Below are 20,208 nucleotides of genomic sequence, written 5' to 3' on the forward strand. Positions count from 1 at the left end.
GTAGAGCTTTGATGGCTAATCAGTGTTTGGCAAACAGCACAGGAAGAGGAGATGTGGATGCAGAGGTGACTTGTGTTCCACCAAACATTGCTGGGTACCTTAATCTGTGTGAGTCCAGTGACCCTTCTGCTGCTGTGCCTTTATCTTAGTGTCCTTTTTCCCAGGTTTGTGTGTGCTGTGCATGTATCTGTGGAAGATGAATGGTTTCCATGCATTCCTCCTGATGTGTATCCATGTGTTTTGCAACACCTGCTTTTCAAGTGGGAATGGTGTTAATGCTGGATTTCTCTGGAGGTGAATCAGCTGCCTCAGGTACAATGGGAGGGTTAATTTGTAATCTGGTTCTGCTGGGCAGTGAGCAGAGATAAGCCTGGGAGTTCAGAGGTGTGTGATGATCCCTTTCAGCCAAACCAATAAACTTACTCAGTGATTTCCATTCCTGATATTTGAAGTTTATCTGGGTTTTCATAAACACGAAACTCAACTTTTTAATAAGGCAACACCAGAGTGTCTAAATTGGCAGCCAAAATCCTGAATTCTTTTCTGAATCAGACTGGATGCAAAGTTTCCCATATTTGTGACATACAGGAGTGATTCCCTGATGGAACATCAGTGTGACTTTAAGCAGGATCCAAGAGAAGCCTCTCTCTACCATTTTCACTGTTTCTATGCCTCTGTGTGCTAAAATAATCTCTAATAACATGGACACATACTGGTTTCCCAAGCTTCATCCAAAAATATTCAGGTGTTTCTGAGAACAAGGCAGGAGAAATAAATAATTTTGCAGGTATTACCTGCAAAATATCCTTACCTTTGTCTGGAATGTTCCCATGATCCCAGACTTTGTAGCGGGGACTGATGTTTGACCCTTGTGAAGAATGTGCATTTTTCTGTCCATCTAAAAGCCCGCCTAAAGCTGGTTATTAGATCATAAACAGTTTATTCACCATCACCAGTGGTCCTGCAGCTTTATTGTGAAATGCTTAATGAGATCTAGATAAGGAGCAAACCTTCCCACTAACCCTTGTTTACACTGAGGCTGTAGATGAAGGAGCCCTTGGAAAAGCCATTCCCAGCCCTGGGCTGGCCCTGTTATAACAGTGCAAGGACTCAGCTCCTTCTCTGCCCTGTGCTGTGTGTTCACTTACACCTCAAAACCCTCACAATCTGTAATTTCTCACTAAGCCCAGCCTACCAGATGTATTTGCAGTAAGCGCTCATCTATACTGTTAGAGGGTGTATTCCCACAATAGGCTCACTGGAGTGTCACTAATATGATTGTCCATGCCAGTGGCTGCTCTCTTGCAGCCCACATGATTTTGTTATCAACAGGGAAGGATTTATGTAATGTTCATAACTAACCAGCCACTATAAATTCATGTCTTGCTGCTGTAGTTGTTCTCACCTCCCTGTTTTCAGACTTCAAGGTATGTCATTGAGCAAATGAGTGACTGGGAATTTGAGAAACAGTACACAATGTACGCTTAATTTGATGCTAAATTACACTGATATAAAGATTTTGATTTTAAAGAGCCTAGGGCTAAATTCTCAATGTTAATTAGGCATGGCTGTATTAGACTCTGTATTTCTACACGATGAAGTTCTTGTTTTTCATGGCAGAACAAAAAGAACTCTGTCCTTCTCTCTCAGATCTGAATCCTCTGGCACAGCTTGTGAAGGATAGAGTCTGGTGTGAATTCAGCTAGATTGATAGCAGCAGCAAACATCCCCTTTTTGCTCTTTAAGTAGTACGTTGCCACCTGAGCAAGCCTTAGGTGGTTTTCTTGAACCACTCCTTGTCTCAGGGGGTGACCTCAGGAGGCCTCTTAGCTGTGTTGGAAATGGTATAGACAGAGATGTTGCCTTAAGTATGCCGGACTTTGAATTATTTAACTGTTGTGGAAGGAAGTGGGGCTGAGGCAAGCATAGCAAAGGAAAGGAGAGATTATTTCTCCCCATTGTAAAACTATATTGGGTTCAACATCACACCATGAAATATCCAGCGCAGAACTCAAGAACTGCTCCAGTGGATCTTCACTGACTTATCCAATTGCATGGAACATGGGGATACTTAACCCAAATCTGTCGGTTTTAATTATTTTCCTGTGGACAGATAAAAGCTTTCTATAGGTTCCTGTAGAATATTTGCTCTTTCAAGCGTTCTTCTGCGCTTTGATACTGAACGATTAAAGCATGCTAAAGAAAAAAACAGCCCCAACCTTTAGCTCCCTGTTCTTGGGCCCCCTGACTGCAGCTTTGATTGTTGACCTAAATTCCCCTTTCATAACTGAGTCCTGTCACCTCTGGTTGGAGTCTCCCAGCAAAACAGGCACGGCCAACTTTCAGAAGTGCAGGCACTGTTTTCTGTTCTGCCTTGCGTGGCTCTGACGGCTCCGCAGCACCTGAGGTGTTCAAAGTCAAACTGAGCTCCCTCTTCCCCTTCCCCCACCTCTCCCTCCTGGAAATGAAACCATAACAAGGGTTTTTTTTTGCTTTTACTTTTGCCTTTCCCCGCCTCTCACTCTCCCCCCACTTCCCATTGCTCAGAAAGGAGAGGAAACTTCTGCATGAAGAATGAAATTCTTCTATTATTCTATGGCTGGGTTGGTTGCTGCAAAAATTGCTGTTGTCCAGACATAAGAAATGGCACTGAAGTGAGAGAAGGAGGCCCTGGAGGGTGTTATTTATAGCATTACAGTGGGTTACAACAGCTTGTATGGGCTACTCCAGCCTCTCTTCTGTCAAACTCTGCCCACAGAGGGCTGCTCCTGGCTCCAGCAGCCTCCAGCTGTGAGTTCCTGTTGCTCTGCTCCCATCCCAGTTACAGCAATGCCTCCTGTCCTCACCCAGGGCTGTCTCCCACAAGTTCAGGAGCTGATTTTCTGTGCTGTGCTCATGCTGCCAAACCCTGCCCAGTGCACAGAGCTCACGTAAGGATGTGGCTCTATTTAAATCCCCAGGAAAGTCCTGAAAGCAAAGTGGGTCATAAATGCTGGCATTGGTTAGGGGGTCCTGGAAGAGGTCAGATGGACAGTGATGGTGGAGCTATTGTGGATCAGTAGCCAAATAATTGAGATTTTGCTTGTAAAAGGAAAGAGGGAGACTGTCTTTCTCATTTCCCATGTTTGGCTTTTGGCTCTGAGCTGCTGAAGTTGAATTATCCAGCTTTACCCACTCTTTTGGTGCCTAGGAATTTACTTTTCCTATAAGGGACAAACATCATAGGACTGGAAGAAGCCTTGTGGGTCATTGAAGTCTGTCTCTGGCCAAGCATAAAGGAATGTGGCATCTTCCTCTGTTTGTGCACTTCTCCAAAGCCCTCCAAGAAGTGACTCACTCCTTTGTGGGGAAGGGAGATTTCCAGAACCTCTTGCTGGAAAGCCGAACTAGCACCTCTTCTTTCTTTTTTTCTTTTTAATTAATTATAAAATTCCATTTCAATCCCTTGGGCTTCGGGAACAAGAGCTTTAGAAGGAAAAAATCATTCAAACTAAGGAGTAAGAAGGGCTGTCAGTGTTCTTCTCAGCTGGAGCTCCATCCCTTTCTAGCAACTCAGGGCAAGCAGAAGTGAAGAAAACTGTTTGCTGCTGTATGAAACTTGTACATATTTTTTTAATCTAATTTCTGTGGGGAAAACAAACATCAGTTTTATTTCACACCATTTCTTGGCTCAGAAACTTCAGGCACATTCGCCAAATTGTGGTTTTTCAGTCATTGGCTGTGTCTCATTTACCATGAGGCCTCTTTGGTTGGTAAAGAGATATTAAGTAGCTAAAAATGTCCTTTACTGCATTATTGTAAAGAATTCTCAGTGTAAATGAGAATTTAGACTCTGTACATTTTTCATGTAAATGTTGGTTGTGGTCACAGCTGACTTGAAATTTGGAGTGTCAACCATTATGTGGGGTGATTTTTCTCAAAACCATCCTTGTTTGGGGTAAAAGAGGCCTCCTCTTGTTTAAAATGTTCTTAATTATGTCTGAGAAATACCTCACGGCTATGAAACCTTTTACTAAATTGAAATAAATTGTGAAAACATCAAATTATTCCGTTTTCAGAAGTTCTGGCAATTATTTCACATGCCCATCTTCCAATGGCTTTGCCCTTATTAGTTGTCATAGAAGAAGTAATAAATTCTTTTATTATGACATCCAGTGTCCCAGCTGAAATTAGTTTCATTGTGCTGGGGACAAAACGGAAAAGTGACACTCCCTTAGCCAGAGGATCCTCAGTCCAAAGCCAAAAGTAAAGTGAAAGATTGAGAAAATAGGTGAAGTGTTCAAGCAAAGAGGGTCATAAGGAGCTGGTACAACTTGCAAGGGAGTTGGGTTTCTTATCCCAGCACAAGGGAGTGTGGGTTTCTTGTCCCTTTTTTTACATTTTTTCCTTTCTCTTAAGAACAAAACAAACTCTTGCTGCTGAAAGGCTTGTGCTCAGTCCATCTTTTCATCAAGAGTTGGATGTCTGCAATAGTAAAAGTTTGAGAAAATAATACTGTACATGGCATAAGGATTCAGTAATGACCTTTGCCCTAAACTACAAAATGCAAGGAACTGGAATAGTAGAGTGTTTTAGTTCATCAGCTTTCATACTGGTGTGTTCAGTGGTGTCCCTATTGTCACTGGATTTTTTTCTTTTCCTGCCCTTCTTTGGCTCCCTGTAAATCTTGAATTGATGGCAGCTGTTTGAGCCCAACTCAAGATACATTGCATCACACCAGGGTTTAAAGGCTCAAAGGCAAGGGAGGATTGCTACTATTCTGTAGTATTCCTCCAGCAGCTCCTCATGCTCAGTCGAGGTCAATCACCAGCATCATGCAGCGCTTCAGAGAGAGGAACATGTTCTTTAAATGCTGCTTGGGAAACTGGATTTCCATCCCACAATAATTTATCAGCTCTTTGGGGGAATATTTCTAGCCCCAGTCAGTGTAAAGAGCAAAAAATTATTGGCCTTTAAAGAGTGTATGATGGACTTTCCAGGAACTGGAGACCTGTCGCAGGACTTCCAGCTGTCCATCCAACCGTGGGGATCTTGGATGCCTGAAGAAACAGGTGGAACGGCTTATGTGTGTGCATATTCTTTGTGATCTACAGACCTGGAGGCTTTGGGCACTGGGGATGGCAAAAGAGACTGGAGATCATGGTGGGATTGTGGCAGGGATGAGTTGTCCTCCTCTGCCTCAGTCAAACAGCCCAGGGAGTCCCTGGGGTTCCCCTGGCCATGTTGAAGACATGCAGATTCTCAGAGGGATTTGTTGGGACAAGCCCATTTCTGCATCACTTTTTCTTCTCTCACCATGCTGGCATTTCCTGGCAGGCAAAAACTCTCTTTCAAAATGCCTGATCAGCTCTAATGGTCTTATTACAATAAGCTGAGATTTTTATGACTTATTTGGGAGAGGGACTTGTCTTGCCAGCTGTCTTCTTATTCATTGCAGTATTATCCACCCACTATCATTGGACAATACCTTCATTTGAGATGCATAAAATACAGATTTTATGGGCTCTCATCCATCTGAAAATGAATACTTTGTAAAAGTATTTATCTCCTAAAGAAAAACTTAAAAGCACTTCAAAAACAGATTCCAGAAGTTTATTGGTAGCTTTGGCTCTGGTATCACAAGTTCTTTGGGTAAATACCCATCCCAGCAAATGTAATTTTTTTTTTTTTAGCACATTTGTTTTTTCCTTGCCTGGTTCTCCTCCTCTCCTTTCTCATGATCAGAAGTAGCAGTATAAACCAGAAGCTGGTCTTGAAAAGGTTTTGAACTGAGTGCACCCTACAGATGAATAAACACATTACCTTCCGAACTCTGGGATCTCTCTTCCAAAGGAAACAGGAAAAGGGGGAGCTCAGAATCCCTAGCAAAATACCAGCGTGCAGAAAAAAGGCCCGTTTAAATGTTTTTAACTTTCCCATCAGGAGAGTTTTTTTTACAGGGGGAGGAGGTGGAGAGGGGCAGGGTGTGAGGAGAAGGGGGGAAGGTGGGTGCTGGGATAGGGGAGGAAAAATACAGTGAATGCTCCTGTAACCTTTGCTCTGTTGATACTAGACAAGACTGCACTGTTAATGAGTGATTGTTAACAGATGGCTCTTGAGCAACTTAGTCAGAAGCAGAAGATGTTATTTGGTTGTAGTGAGGGGAGGGTGAGGGTGCAGGGGTGAGGTAAGGGGATATTTAGTCTTTTCACGAGGACTGAACTGTCAGAGATTTATGGTTTTCCTTTAGGCTTTTGGAAGTGGAGGCTCTGGGGAAGGATTGTTTTCTATGTGCTGATAGTAGAAAGGCCATTTGGTGCTGAAAGCTCCAATGATTTTGTTTTTGGTGAGGGGTGTCCCTGCAGCCCTTGGCCTTTGAGGACTGAAGGATGGAAATGTCTGTCTTTAATTCAGCGAGCCTTGTGTCCCAAGCTGGGGAGGAGTGGGCTCTGTCCCCTCCTGTGGTGTTGTCTGAGGGGTGGGTGAGAGAGCTCTAAGTATGGATCTACCCTTCGGGAGAGAAGTCCTTCCACGGTGCATTGAGTTGTTAGGAGGTGTGCCTGTGAGGCAGCAGGAACCTTTATGAATGTCCATCTTTCTGTGGCTGTCCATCTGTGTATATTTCTTGCCCTTCCCCTGTGTGGTGTATGCCAGTGTATGCCATGTGCCTACTGGCTTTTATTGGGTATGACTTTGAAGGCAGCCTGAACACATCCTATTCCTTCTGTAGGATTTGTGTGCTTGAACTTAACAAGGTGACTGCAGCTGCTCAGTGTTTCTCAAAGTGTGCAGAACTTAGATTTTTGTATTTATTTCCCTTCTGGACCTTATTAGACACACGGTTCAGGAGTATGAGGGATGAGTGACATCAACAGGGATTGGTTCTCAAGATAGTTTTTGTTTTCAACCCTGATGAATAGCTTGAGATAAGGGAAGAATCAAATGCACAGTCCAACATTTTGCTGATAGGAATTTGCAGAAAAATTTTGGACATTGGTCAGGAAAAGTAAAATCCCATTTGCACACACCACTGGCAAATCTTTACCTTTAATAGGAAGTCTTGACATGACCTCCCACAATGGTGCACTAGATGATTTAAAGTCTTCCTTGTGCACTAACTATCTAACAGATGTAGGTGAGTGTGTGTATATACATTTAGAGAGATGTATTTACACAATTTAAAGACTAACGCCTTCATTCTGTCATCCTTATTTATTCATATTTCTCTTTTGGGGGCATGTAGGACTGTATGACAAATGTTCTTACACCTCCCGTGACCGAGGCTGGGTCCTGGGGATTAACACCGTCAGTGACCAGGGGAACAGAGACCCCCGCTATTTCTTCTCGCTGAAGACGGACCGTGCTCGCAAAGTCACCACCATTGCAGCACACCGCAGCTATCTCCCCAACCAGTGGGTGCACCTGGCCGCCACCTACGATGGGCGCCTGATGAGACTCTACGTGAACGGCGCCCAGGTGGCCACCAGTGGAGAGCAAGTGGGCAGCATCTTCAGTCTGCTGACTTTGAAGTGCAAGGTGCTCATGCTGGGAGGAAACGCCCTGAACCAGAACTATCGGGGTTACATGGAGCACTTCAGCCTCTGGAGGACAGCCCGGTCTCAAAAGGAGATCTTGTTGGACATGGAGCAGGCAATTCAAAGGCAAGACACGCCCCTACCTCAGCTCGTTCTTCAAGACAGTTTACTGAATGTGAAAAGCGCCTGGTCTCCCATGAAGGACGGCAGCAGCCCTCAGACCAAGTTCAGCTACCACCACGGCTATTTACTGGACACCAGCCTGGACCCTCCTCTCTGCGGACAGACAGTGTGTGACAACACGGACGTCATCGCCAGCTACAACAAACTGCCCAGGTTCCGCCGCAACAAAACCGTGCGCTACCGCGTGGTGAATCTGTATGACGACAAGCATCAGAACCCCACCGTCAGCAAGCAGCAGATCGAGTTCCAGCACCAGCACCTGAACGAGGCTTTCAGCCGCTACAACATCACCTGGGAGCTGGAGGTGCTGGACGTAAAGAACTCTTCCCTTCGCCACCGGCTCATCCTGGCCAACTGCGACATCAGCAAGATTGGGGACGAGAACTGTGACCCCGAGTGCAACCACACCCTGACGGGGTACGACGGCGGGGACTGCCGGCACGTCCGCCACACGCTCTTCAACAAGAAGAAGCAGAACGGGGTGTGTGACATGGATTGTAATTACGAGAGGTACAACTTCGATGGGGGGGAGTGCTGCAACCCAGAGATAACAGAAGTCACCAAGACCTGCTTTGACCCATATTCTCCTTACAGGTAGGCAATTTATTTTTATGATCATATTGATGAATATCTGTCTAGGTATCGATCATCCTGCTGGCTGTTGAACCCTTTCATTGTTGTTATTATGGGCTTTGGAGTTGAATGAATTTTTTTTTCTCAGTATTTAGCTCACATTGCAGTTCTCCAGATGCAATCTCAGTAATGGTCTCAGCAGTATCTTACCCCTGAATTGGTATTCTCCAGCCAGGCTAAGGAAAATCTGTGCTAAAGACTGAAGCAGCCAATTTTGAGAGACCCATTAAGCTATGAGCAGCATATTGTAACAGTGCACAGTTTATTTTAACTCCAGACTCTGAGGAGTGGGGATTGGATGTCACAGAAAGCTCATGTGTATTTGGAGAGGGAAAAGGCCCTCAGGCATGAAACAGAACATGAATACTCTTAGGTAGACTTTAATTCTGTAGCGTTTCTTTGAAGGTAGGTAGGTAACTCCATACTCTTACTGCTGTGCACAGCCCTCTGTGGGCACTGCTGTGGAGGGGGAGCTCAGTCTGGGGGTTGTGAGGAGGGATGTGGGTACCAGGTTCCTGTTGCACACTCTGGGTGAGTAATGAAACTCTTCTGTGCCTCTTTCTAAATATAAATGAGAACAGGGGCAATGCCACTTCATTGCAGGGCAGCTTTCTGTGGGTGGATATGAGCTCATAAAATCCTCATCTCCTCAGCTCAGGCTTCCTTGGGCTGCAGTTTGAGGAGTGATATGGTCAAATAACTTGCATTAGGTGGGTACCACATACCTACAATTACTCCAAATTCAGACAAGTTAGTATGTTTAAGTAATAAGGTATTTCTTGTGAATGAGTTAGAAGTGTAGGCACAGAAAAGATGAAGATTAAAACTGAAATTCTGTTGTCTGCATTCCATGTTATAGCTTTTTTAGGGCAATTCATGGAGCCATAAAGGGGAAATTTCTAAATGGTTAGAATACCCAACACTAAAGTTGAGGTAAAGAAGGAAAGTACAAGCTCTTCAGGAGCCCCTTCCATTGCAGCAATTCAGGCTATATTTATAGCTTCCTTAATAGAGAGAAATTTTTAAACAACATTATCAGCTCTACTGGAGCTTTAAATACACATAATTAAGTTGGAAAGAAAAGCCAATTTTTTTTTTACTCCGGCAAGGTTGTTGTTTAAAAAATCCTTCTAGCTCAGTTTGACTTCAGTCACTTACCAGTGAACAAAGCTCAAATGAGGAAATTCTTTAAATATTAATGCTTGAAAACATTGAAAGGAAAAATACCAATTTTAATACTGTTCAAATGGAGAGGAACTCAGCTAAGCAAATATCATCAAAGGCATAATGCAAATTGGATTGCTTTAACACTGTAGTTCTGAGTACTCAAGGTGTTAGCTATGGCAACTAATACAATTTTTAGGAAAAAAATTCATTCTTTTTAATCTGATAGTACCCTTTTATCACTTGTTCTGTGACCAGCATAATACAATTTGGAGACAACAACCTGGCTGAGCTTGTCTAGAGGACTTAGATCTCATGGCCTTGATTTCACAGATGTTCTATAGGTTCATTTTGACTTGAGAAAAACCTCCTCTTGACTTGAAAGAGTAGAGGAGGCCTGGAGATCCTCTTCCACAGCACAGAGCTTCATAAAATTGAGAGATGCTCCAAAATTTTTTTTTTTTTTTTTTGGTAACAGACAGATTTAATTTATTTATCTTTGCACAGACATTGTATTGCAGCATCGATCATTGGCAATGAAACCACAGAGGACAGTAGGAGAAATTTCATATCATTGGAGCCTTTATTTGGTGGCTGATGTGCTTTGGCTGAGCTCAAACTCACTCCTGTGGTGGGTGTTTGTACTCAGTAAGGCAAAATAGAGCCTGTGGATTTATCACTGAAGTTTGTAAGCCTGACTCCCACTGCTTTGGGAATTTAGGTTAACAAATACAGGTTTAGGGCAGTGATTTTGACAGCAAAGCCTTTAGTGACTACAGAGGTGAAGATTCAAACCCTGTGTTTGGCTTTGGTATTGCTGTCAGCATAATCCCCTGAGAGAGATTTCCATGTCAATTAGTGACAAAGTAAAAATTTGGTTGGCACCATCTGGGCCCATTTTGCATCCTCAGCCCCTCTTGTCATTGCCAAGAGTCCTCAGTCCCCTCTAGTGCAGACCTTGCACCACAGCAGTGAAGACACTGCAGCCATGGAGAACTCACATCTCATTTCAGGTACTTCCTCCACCAAAGTTCAGTCCAACAATAGCAGAAGAAAGGGGAAAGATCCTTCAGTCTGGTGAGGAAAGGGAGGGAAGAAAGATAAAATGGTACCAATAAAAATTTTCCTGAACTTTATTTATAAAGACTTTTCAGAGTCTTCCTTGGTACTAGTTTTGCTCCTACACGCTCTCAGTGTCAGCAGTTGCAGCCAGCTGTTCACCAACCAGAGCTTATTCATGAAATACTTCTGTCCTCTGGAACCAACCAAAAGTGCTAATGCTTGACTAATGCTGTAATAAACAGAAACCCTCCTCAGTGCCTCTTTATCCCCAAAAGATGATTTATCTTTTCCCAGCCACTTTCCTTCTTCTTATTATGAGTCTCAGTCCATGAAGCTCCATCCTGGGACAGAGTGGCTCTGAGCCTTGATACAAAAAACACTGTGGGTGCTTTGTGACTAAGTGATACCGCTGGAACAATTCCAAGACACATCTGATCTACGCTACAATTTTCTTGTGATCTTTTTGGACACCTGGGACAAAGGGCTCAGGTACTTTGATGGTGTCATTCATTCACTGTGGTGGTGAAACTCTGGTGACTTCAGAGCTGATCCCAGCAGCACAGCTGGTTGGTTTCTTTTCTGTTTCCTGCCCGTCTTTGAGGCACCTCTCCAACAATATTTAACTCCAAAAAGCTGATATTCTGTGCCATAGGGAGGTGGCAGAGATTTAAGTTTGTCACAGGGACAGCAGTAAGAATGGGAATTCTGCTCTCAGGGCTGCTCAGCAGAAAAGCCATAAACATTGTGGTACCAACTAGATCATCTCTCCTCTTTTTTAATAGCCTGCAGGGAAAAAACAAAGGACTGGTTATCATTAGCCACACAGCAGGCTTTATCTAAGAATATCTGCCTCAGTTCTTTTTATTGATTTCATGAGAGTGGGACAAAATGTATTTTGTCCCAGCAGAAGGTTTACAAATATTGTTCTGCTTTTCTGCAATTCCGGGAAATTAAAACATGCTAAGATCATACAGTTTGGCCCAATACAAAGGGAAGGAGCAAGAACAAACACCCTTGCCAGAAAGACTCATTCTTTGTGTTATTTGGTATATTGCTGGTTACAAAACAGGGAAGACTTTGAGCCCATGACACCTACCATGGCTGCTTTTCAAAGAACTTGAAAGAAGCAGCAAGGGATTGTAGGAAATCATGCTCGGTAAATGCCATTTGATGTGGTGAGTTCTTGCACCATCCTATGGTTAACTGAGACGTTCCTTTTATGTAATATTGGGTTTGCACATCAGGCTCTACCACAGGATTTCATGGACAGATAAGGAGGCATTCCCCTCGGTGCCTTCTTAGGAAAACGTTGATGAAATTCCTGAAGCAGTAAAAGTACTGGAGTCTCTTCAAACTCCCTCAATCCATATAGCCTACCAATACTTGCTGGAAATCACCCCAGAATAACTGTCCTGGGGACAGATTTTCTCAACATCCATATGTGTGCCCCAAAGGCTCACAGCCCTTCCTTTCTGCCTAAACAAGGGGCAGGATGAGGTGCACAAGCTTTGGTCCATTTGCAGCAAACTCAGATTGGCACTAAACCAAGGAATCATAGAACCACAGAATGATTTGGGTTAGAAGGAACTTTAGAGATCATCCAGTTCCAACCCTCCCTGAGAGCTGGAGCCTCTGTGTCCTTTTCTAGCACTTGTATTGGACAGTTCAGCTCTGTTCATATCGTGTCACACCACATTCCAAGCATACATAAATTAGACTTAAAATACTTGCCTGACCCATTTGTAGGAATTTCCATAGTGGTTTTGAGCAGCAGTGGGTGTGACAGAGCAGTGTGTAAGCACATTTGGCATGGGCATGTGGGCCAAAGCATCAGGAGGAGGAGGTGATGGCTAATCCATAGCCCAGGGCAGCCTCAGACAGATGACTGAGCGGCACTGCAGGGCTCTTCCATGGAGTACCAGCTCAACCTCTTTTCCTTCTCTTCTGCTGGAAATCTCTTCATGAGACCTACTTGAAAAATATGGTCAGCTTACTCTGGAGGAGGGAGGCACACTGAATGCCCTTTTCCAGGAGCTGAAGTTGTAAGAAACACTCCTTGATTCCCAATAAAGCACTAATTTCCACTTAAGCCTAAACACTAAAAAGAACAGAAGAAATTCTTCAAAGCTCTTCAGTTCCGGGAGCTTGAGAACTTAATCCCCTGCCTCGAAGAGACCATTGTGCAGCTCTTGACATCAAGGAGGCCTGCATTCACATAGGTATCAGACAGACATATAGCAAATACCTGAGTTTTTGTCTGGGGATTCAGTGTTAAATGTCCAGTTCTTTAATTAGCAGCTCCAGGGCTGTTTAGGAGGTGAAGAGTAATGCTGCCAAGGATGGAGCTGCTGTATCTTGGTAGTTGTCACCCAAAAGCCAAGTCCCAACAGGAAATCCTCTGTTCTCTCTGTTTATTCTGTCCTCTGTTCCAGATGTCAGGGATGTTAATCAGCTGGGAGGAGTTGCATCTGTTCCCATGCTTGCAACTGACATTTATAAGTCTAGTATTGAATTCTGATACAGACAGGACTGCAGTGCTAAAGAAACTATTTCTATACGATTCCACACCCTAGAAACAGTAGGAGTTTGCTCAATTTAGCTTGACCCACAGTCAACTTTTCCAGCAGCTTTTTTCAAGAAACATTTTTTCGCCAAGACTCATAGAACTCATGGTTTCTTTAATGGATGTTATCCATTAAGGAAAAAGATCACTGTCTGGTCAAACTGCAGGATGCTTGGGATGAAGGGGGCCTATAAAAATCTATGGAGTAAACTCTCGGAGATCCTTGTGGGAGACAACAGATTAAAGTATTATTATACCCCCAGTGCTGATGCAGACCTGTTTGTCTCTGAAACCTCACGTGGAAGATTTGCAAGTGCAGAGTCTGCAGATTGGAGAGGGATTAAATTTGCCCCTTGCTGCTGGGCAACACCACATCCTCTAGGATCAGCTGCCCCATGGATGCTTTCCAGCAGCACCTTACCAGCCTCTGGTTAAGCAAATGAGGTGGAGCTCATCCCTTCCCACAATCTGCAGCATGGCCATGGGTATAAGATGGTTTATTGTCTTTGCTGATCAGTTCAAATTGTACCCTCTCTCACACAGACCCACATGTCCAACAGGCCTCTTTCAGGTATTAATCCCCTTGTTTTTATCCCATAGCCATTTGTGTACAACCTCTCTTCAGCTCTGGTTGTGGGGTGACATTTGTGGGTTTAATTAACGTCAGCTGAACCTCCTGTGTAAAGTCAGGAGGATGCACCTTTCACACTGAAAAAGGTGCAAGGTATAGTTCTGTGGCAAGATTAACCAGGTGCAACACTTACATTTGCAATTCCCACTCTGTCCCTCAGACTTCTTTTCTGATAGGGTTTTAAGCCCAATTCTTGCAAGCAATAGCTGCCCCTTGGGGAAATACAGAGCAGCCACCTCCACTGTGTTCCATTTACAGCACCCACAAACAGGGCTCATTCGACTTTGTCTCTCATGGATTGCTGGACTCAGGCAAACAGTATTTCAGTTGGGCTTTTTGCAGGGGTCTGGGGAAACTGAGGGGATGTCTTGGGTTATCTTTTCTTAACTGAAGTGAATTAACTGAAGTAAACTGAAGTCCCTCGAACACAAACACCCCAGGATCAAGACAGTGTGGAGATGTCCCATCACTTTTGTACCTGCCCACCATGAAGACACACTTGTGCAGATTGGTGAGGCCAATTTCACACTCTATGTGATGTCTTCTCCATTAGATGTAGGTCAAGACACCCACTGGCATCATCATATACTCCTAAAACTTTGTTTGTGGGTGATTTGAAAAGGACAGAGAGGCTTCAGAGAGATGCTGATCATAAAATCTATAGAGCTCTGAGGGGATGCAGTGCCACAGAGCCTCAAACAGACCTGTCAGGGCTACTGAGATATGCAGGAACCCCTTCAATATTTGCAAGGTCATCATGAAAGCTGTGCTGTAAAAAAGTATGACGCTGATAGCCATTGTCACGATGCCTCCCTTAGAGCCAGCTTCATTGAGAAGCAGGATGGACACATCCCCACCCCATAACACAGCAGAGTGTTCAGACCACTCTGATACAAACCACTGCTGTCAGAAGCAATTGTGAGGTTGCTCCATTGCAGCTGGAGCAGAGTTCCAAGACCCACATACTGTGGAGGAAGATTAGGAGCATGTGCTCTGCTGGGGTCAATGAAATCCTGTCCCTCTGTTTGGTTCGGAGTAGATTTGCAATTTTGAAGTTTCTCAGGGTAACTCAACTGAGACTACCTAGTTTGCATGTAATTTCAGGACTCCAAATTACCATAAATTTGCAAGAAGTTCTTTTCAGGTTCATTAATAATGGATGGGTGGCTACACCATCAGAGTGCTTGCTCTCAGCTTCCAAAAGGATCAGGGTGAGCTGCACTGAGGAAACTTCTTGCAGTACTTTAATGCTTGGGTTATGAAACTCTAATAAACCCTCAAAAAGCCAGGAAATTTGGAGTGAAGGCTGAAACTCCATACCTAGTGCACCCTACTGGGTCTTTGTATTTCAGAACATGTTACGTTTGTTCACTGAAATATCCCCAATATGGAACTCTTTAGGGTGGAGTTTCACCTTTAACTCTAAATTTCCTGGCATGCGTGAGTTTGAAGTACATGCTTAACTTCTCCCAAGTGCTGTTTTTCATTTTTAATTTCCTTTCTCTTTTAAAGGAGGGACCCTGCTAGAAGAAACCCTACTAAAAAGGGCCCCCACTGAAACCAAAATTAGAGTGTTTGGCCTAATTTGATCTTTCTGAAATTCTTCAGGAGAACCAGCTTCAGCAATTTTATTTTCTACCATTGTTTTAAAGACTCTTGTGGCCAGTCCACCCCAGTGAAAAAGATCAATAAAATCCACACCTTGCAGACCAATTATTTTAGAAGGTACCCAGATGTTTGCGTAGTATATAAGAAACCTTGGAAATATAGAACATCTCCTGTAAATTGCAGTTAAAGGTCTGGCCATGACCATTGATAGGGGTGAGCTGCTTGTTGTGAAATGAACTATTTCCATTAATTCAGTCCTTGCAGAAGCAGCCCATGTTTGCTGTTGACACTTGTTGGTTACATCAGTGATGGTAAAAGAGTGGAAACAGCAGTGGTTTGGAATGAGAGCAGTGGCAATTACCTGCAATGCTTTTAAAAATAATTTTGGCCCTAGATGTTGAAAAGATGTGTCATCGCTGATTTGTGTGAGGGCAGCTTCAGCAGGCTAAAGTTACAAGGCTTTGGAGAATAAAATTCTTTTTGCTGCCTCAAAATGTATCTTTGGAGCTACATTGCCAGTGGATAGTACAGGATAAATTTGCTGCTCATGCTATAAACTTGTTGTGTCAATAAATTGTGGACTTCACTGAAAAGCTGTGGCAGTCAGTTTTCCCAGCTCAAGACTCTCTTGGTTTTTCAAATCACTCCCATTATCTTTGCAAGGAGAATTTATCCTAGCGAGATATATACAGGGAAATTGGCAAAGTGCTGAATTTATATGGCATTGGGCTTGTGAGTTCCTCTGGCCTCAGGCCAGGTGTGCTGGGAGTGTGGAGACCCCCAGCCTCATTTCCCTTCCCTTCCCTTCCCTTCCCTTCCCTTCCCTTCCCTTCCCTTCCCTTCCCTTCCCTTCCCTTCCCTTCCCTTCCCTTCCCTTCCCTTCCCTTCCCTTCCCTTCCCTTCCCTTCCCTTCCCTTCCCTTCCCTTCCCTTCCCTTCCCTTCCCTTCCCTTCCCTTCCCTTCCCTTCCCTTCCCTTCCCTTCCCTTCCCTTCCCTTCCCTTCCCTTCCCTTCCCTTCCCTTCCCTTCCCTTCCCTTCCCTTCCCTTCCCTTCCCTTCCCTTCCCTTCCCTTCCCTTCCCTTCCCTTCCCTTCCCTTCCCTTCCCTTCCCTTCCCTTCCCTTCCCTTCCCTTCCCTTCCCTTCCCTTCCCTTCCCTTCCCTTCCCTTCCCTTCCCTTCCCTTCCCTTCCCGTCACCCACCAGTAGCTCCATGCTGGGACTGGTACCCTGCAGCACGAGAGAGGAGGAGCAATTCCCTGTATCTTTTGCTAAGCTGAGTATTTCTCATTCCAACACATAAAAGCACTTTGTCACTTCAGCAGGAGACGATATTCCTCTCCCTTCACCCTCTCCAGTATGGCCCCATCAACATCCTTGTGTTGTATTTCCAGCCTCGACTTTGTAATACAGATCACAGCTGGTTGGTTTGAATTTCCCCTGAGTTACCCAGGATGCTGCTGAAAGCACAGGAAGAGCAGAAATGCTTTAATCAGTTAAATCAATCAAACAAAAAAAAGGTAGACTAGACCTTAAAATTTACCCTGCAACCTTTGCTACTCGCTGCGATGACGTCTTTGTCCTATTTCTTTAAGTGCAGGATTTTATTGGGACTTGGCAGAAGGGTGAAGTGAGGAAGACACGGGAGGGGGTTTGCTGAGTTAAAAAAGGAAAAAGAAAATGTCAGTGAGAAAATGGAAATACCCTGATGTTCTCCAGCCTAGTGCTGGAGCCAGCCTCTCTCTCCCTCTTGCAGGGAAGGGGCTCCTTTTCCATTAGCTTTCCATGGCCATATTTAATCGGTTTGCTCTGACACGGAGCCAAGAAAGGGCTTTGCTGTGTGATGCCGGGTCCTGCGTGTGTTCAGGCATCCACAGCTGCTCCCGAGCAAGGGCTGCCTTTTGACTACTGAGGTATTTTTTTATAGCCACAGAGGGCAACTATTAATAGATGAGATTTACCAAAACACAGAGCTGCGCAGTGTGGTGTGGAGGGGAAGAGGGAAACCTGTGGGATTTATTTCAGGAAAATTCCATGTTGAAATTTTGCTGGAAGATGCAGTAAAAATGAATATGCCAAGTAGGGGATTTAATCTGGGACTTTGGGCCATGCCAGCATTTCTCCTCCATTAAGGATCTGCCCCATCACATGAAACATGTTGCTGAATTATTTCTTCAGCATTAAACAGCACAAAGTGTACAGAGGATGAAGATAAGACACATAGACACGAAATATCAGCTTTTCTGAGATGTGATTAAATACCAAAAGGAAGCAGAGGCATTCCTGACCTTGGAGACATTTCATTTTGATCCTACATAGGATTAGAGGTAAAATGTGAAGAATTCCACATTGTGTGGATGGAAGGAGCTGGTCAGGAGTTTGCCTATCTGTTTATTGATTCATTTCTAATTTCCATGATACAGTGTAATGAGACCGGTGGCCCTGTCAGACACAAATTATATTTGTCTATCGAAGACAACAGGTTTGGGAGCATTGAGCAGAGGGGAGTGAGACAATTAAAGCTGCTTTTGAAGTCAGAACTCAGACATCGATTAAATGTCATAAAATCCAGATGATATCAATTAATAGACCCATCACTGTAATCATCTGCACATTTCTGTGCACCTTCCAAAGGCACAATGGTGAGTTCTATTCTCAGGCCAAGAAAAGATCCACTGACTATTGGGAGAGTGTGGGTATCAAAATCCCCTTTACACTTTGAAAAATTTTGCTTTAAGTTGCTTTGTGTTTCTTTAATTACTTAATTTGATTTTTTTTAATTGAAAAAGAGACAGGGAGAGATTAACTGGCGACAAATTTCAAGTAAATAAAGAGTGCTACCCTCATTTAGAGAATGTGGGTAGACACCAGAACAGCCAGAGCTTAGTTTGATTCACGTGAGTGTCAGAGAGAATGGAAATATTTCCAAACTATCTGAACTGCTTAGGTTTGCACAACTGGCTGAGAGCAATTACAAAACAACATTTTTCTGTGATCTCCTGTTTCCCATGAGCTTGATGATGCTCTATTCCTGTCCTCAATCCCTGAAAATGGATCTGGAGGCAAACACAGGCATGCCTGAGGAATAGTCATAATTGCATAAACTTATATTATTCAAAACACCTGAATAAGTTTTGGCTTGGCATTTCTGGTTAAGGGGTTTTATTTTGTCTTCATGCTGATTCCTCCCAAAATGTGAGGTGTCACTCTTACTGCACTGAGAGCTGAGGATGAGCATTGGCTATTTGTAGTTGTTTCTCAGTTCCTTAGGGAACAGTTCCTGCCATCTGTTCACTGCAGGTATAGACATGATTGAGAGAATTAAATCTTAATATCTTTATAATTGCTGGGAAAAGGTAGATCCTTCCACTAGGATTTAGAGCATCATGTTTAGAGCCCAAAACCAGGAATCTAAATTCATTCACAGTTCACATCAGACTCCGCATCATGCTGTGTTCTTAACAATCATCCCACATTTCCTATTTTTAAGTACATAATGTTGTTCCAAATGGATGTTCTGTCTGCCTGGACTAAGCTGCATATCCCAAGCTCTTTGAAGTCCACAGAAAGATTGAACTCCCAAAGACCTTGCTCTTTGGCTTCAATCTCCCCATCCAGAGAACATGAGAGGCTGGGAGCCTTCCTGAGACAAAGGGTGATAGCTGCAAGGAAAGCTCCTATGGAACAGAGCTGCACTGGAGTAAGCAGGAGAAATGTTCTGGGTAAGGATTGATGGCAACAGTTCACAGCATTATAAAAATCACTTCCCTTTCGCCTCCAGCTTTTTTACCACGACTGTGTCAGTGCCAAAACCCAGAACACGGTCACTAATTCCTCCAGAATTGATCGGTCATGATAAACTTCCAAGCACGGAGTAAAATACTTCCTTCAGACACATCAGAGTGTTTCTCCCAGTTTGCCTGGAGAAATCTGTGCTGTTTGATTTCCCTCCCTGCATCCAATTTGATTCAGAAAAGGGCTGCAAGTTCCTGGCTCCCTCCTCATACACTCACTATTCTTCTGACAGATTTACTTTTGGGGATAGATTTATTCTCGTGTTTTTGCTATAAAATGTCCTATTTATAAAGGGTGATTAGACACTGGAATGAGCTGCCCAGGGAGATGGTGGAGTCACAGTGCCTAGAGGTTTTTAAGGAAAGTCTGAAGGTGGAATTTAGGGCCACGGTGTAGTTGACAAGGTGGTGTTTGGTCATAGGTTGGACTTAAAGACCTCAAAGGTCTTTTTCAACTTAATTGACTCTGTGATTATGTCTTAATTCAGGCTCAAACCTTCAACTATTCTCATCTTGATCAAACACAAAGTTCTTTTTATGTCCTTCTGGGAAAAATACTTGAAGAATTTCTAGTTTTTGATTTATAAAACCACCATGAGGAGATAGTCCAATAGTGCTTGCAGGATGCCTTCTCTTCCCCACAACTGAATAAGGCAAAGTGCTTGGGCTGGCACAGAGTTGTGGAAGTGAAGGAATTCATAACGGTCCCCCTCTGCCTATGACAGGGAGGTGCAAGACATCTCATGCTAACAAAGGCTTTGTGAGTATGGGTTTGTGTAGTTTGGGGTCTATGTGCAGGGACAAAAATTGCAATCTGCAGCTTTTGCTGGACCCTTTGCAGAGCTGGTTTTGTAGCCATTGAGATCTTAAATGCTGTAGAAGTGGTTAGTGACACATCAATAAATTACAGGAGCAAACTAGAGCAAAAGCTGATGATGAGAAAATACAGTGCAAATTTATGGGGAAATTAAACTGCATGGCCTGTCCATAGCAGTCGTGATCAGGGCAAGAGTTGCTCAAGAAATTTGCCATAAAGGAAAATTAGAGTTTTCCCCCTCAT

The 20,208-nt window shown here is 43.8% G+C and overlaps 1 protein-coding gene across 1 annotated transcript in view; it reads left to right on the top strand.

Moving 5' to 3' along the window:
* PAPPA (pappalysin 1) overlaps positions 1 to 20,208 on the top strand; it is a 180,837-nt gene that overhangs the window by 20,351 nt on the left and 140,278 nt on the right. Inside the window, exon 2 of the mRNA XM_030286607.4 lies at positions 7,223 to 8,291. Within this exon, the coding sequence (XP_030142467.4) occupies positions 7,223 to 8,291 (1,069 nt within the window). The remainder of the gene's footprint in view (positions 1 to 7,222; positions 8,292 to 20,208) is intronic.

The sequence above is a fragment of the Taeniopygia guttata genome, chromosome 17, assembly GCF_048771995.1.
Source record: "Taeniopygia guttata chromosome 17, bTaeGut7.mat, whole genome shotgun sequence".
NCBI lineage: Eukaryota > Metazoa > Chordata > Aves > Passeriformes > Estrildidae > Taeniopygia > Taeniopygia guttata.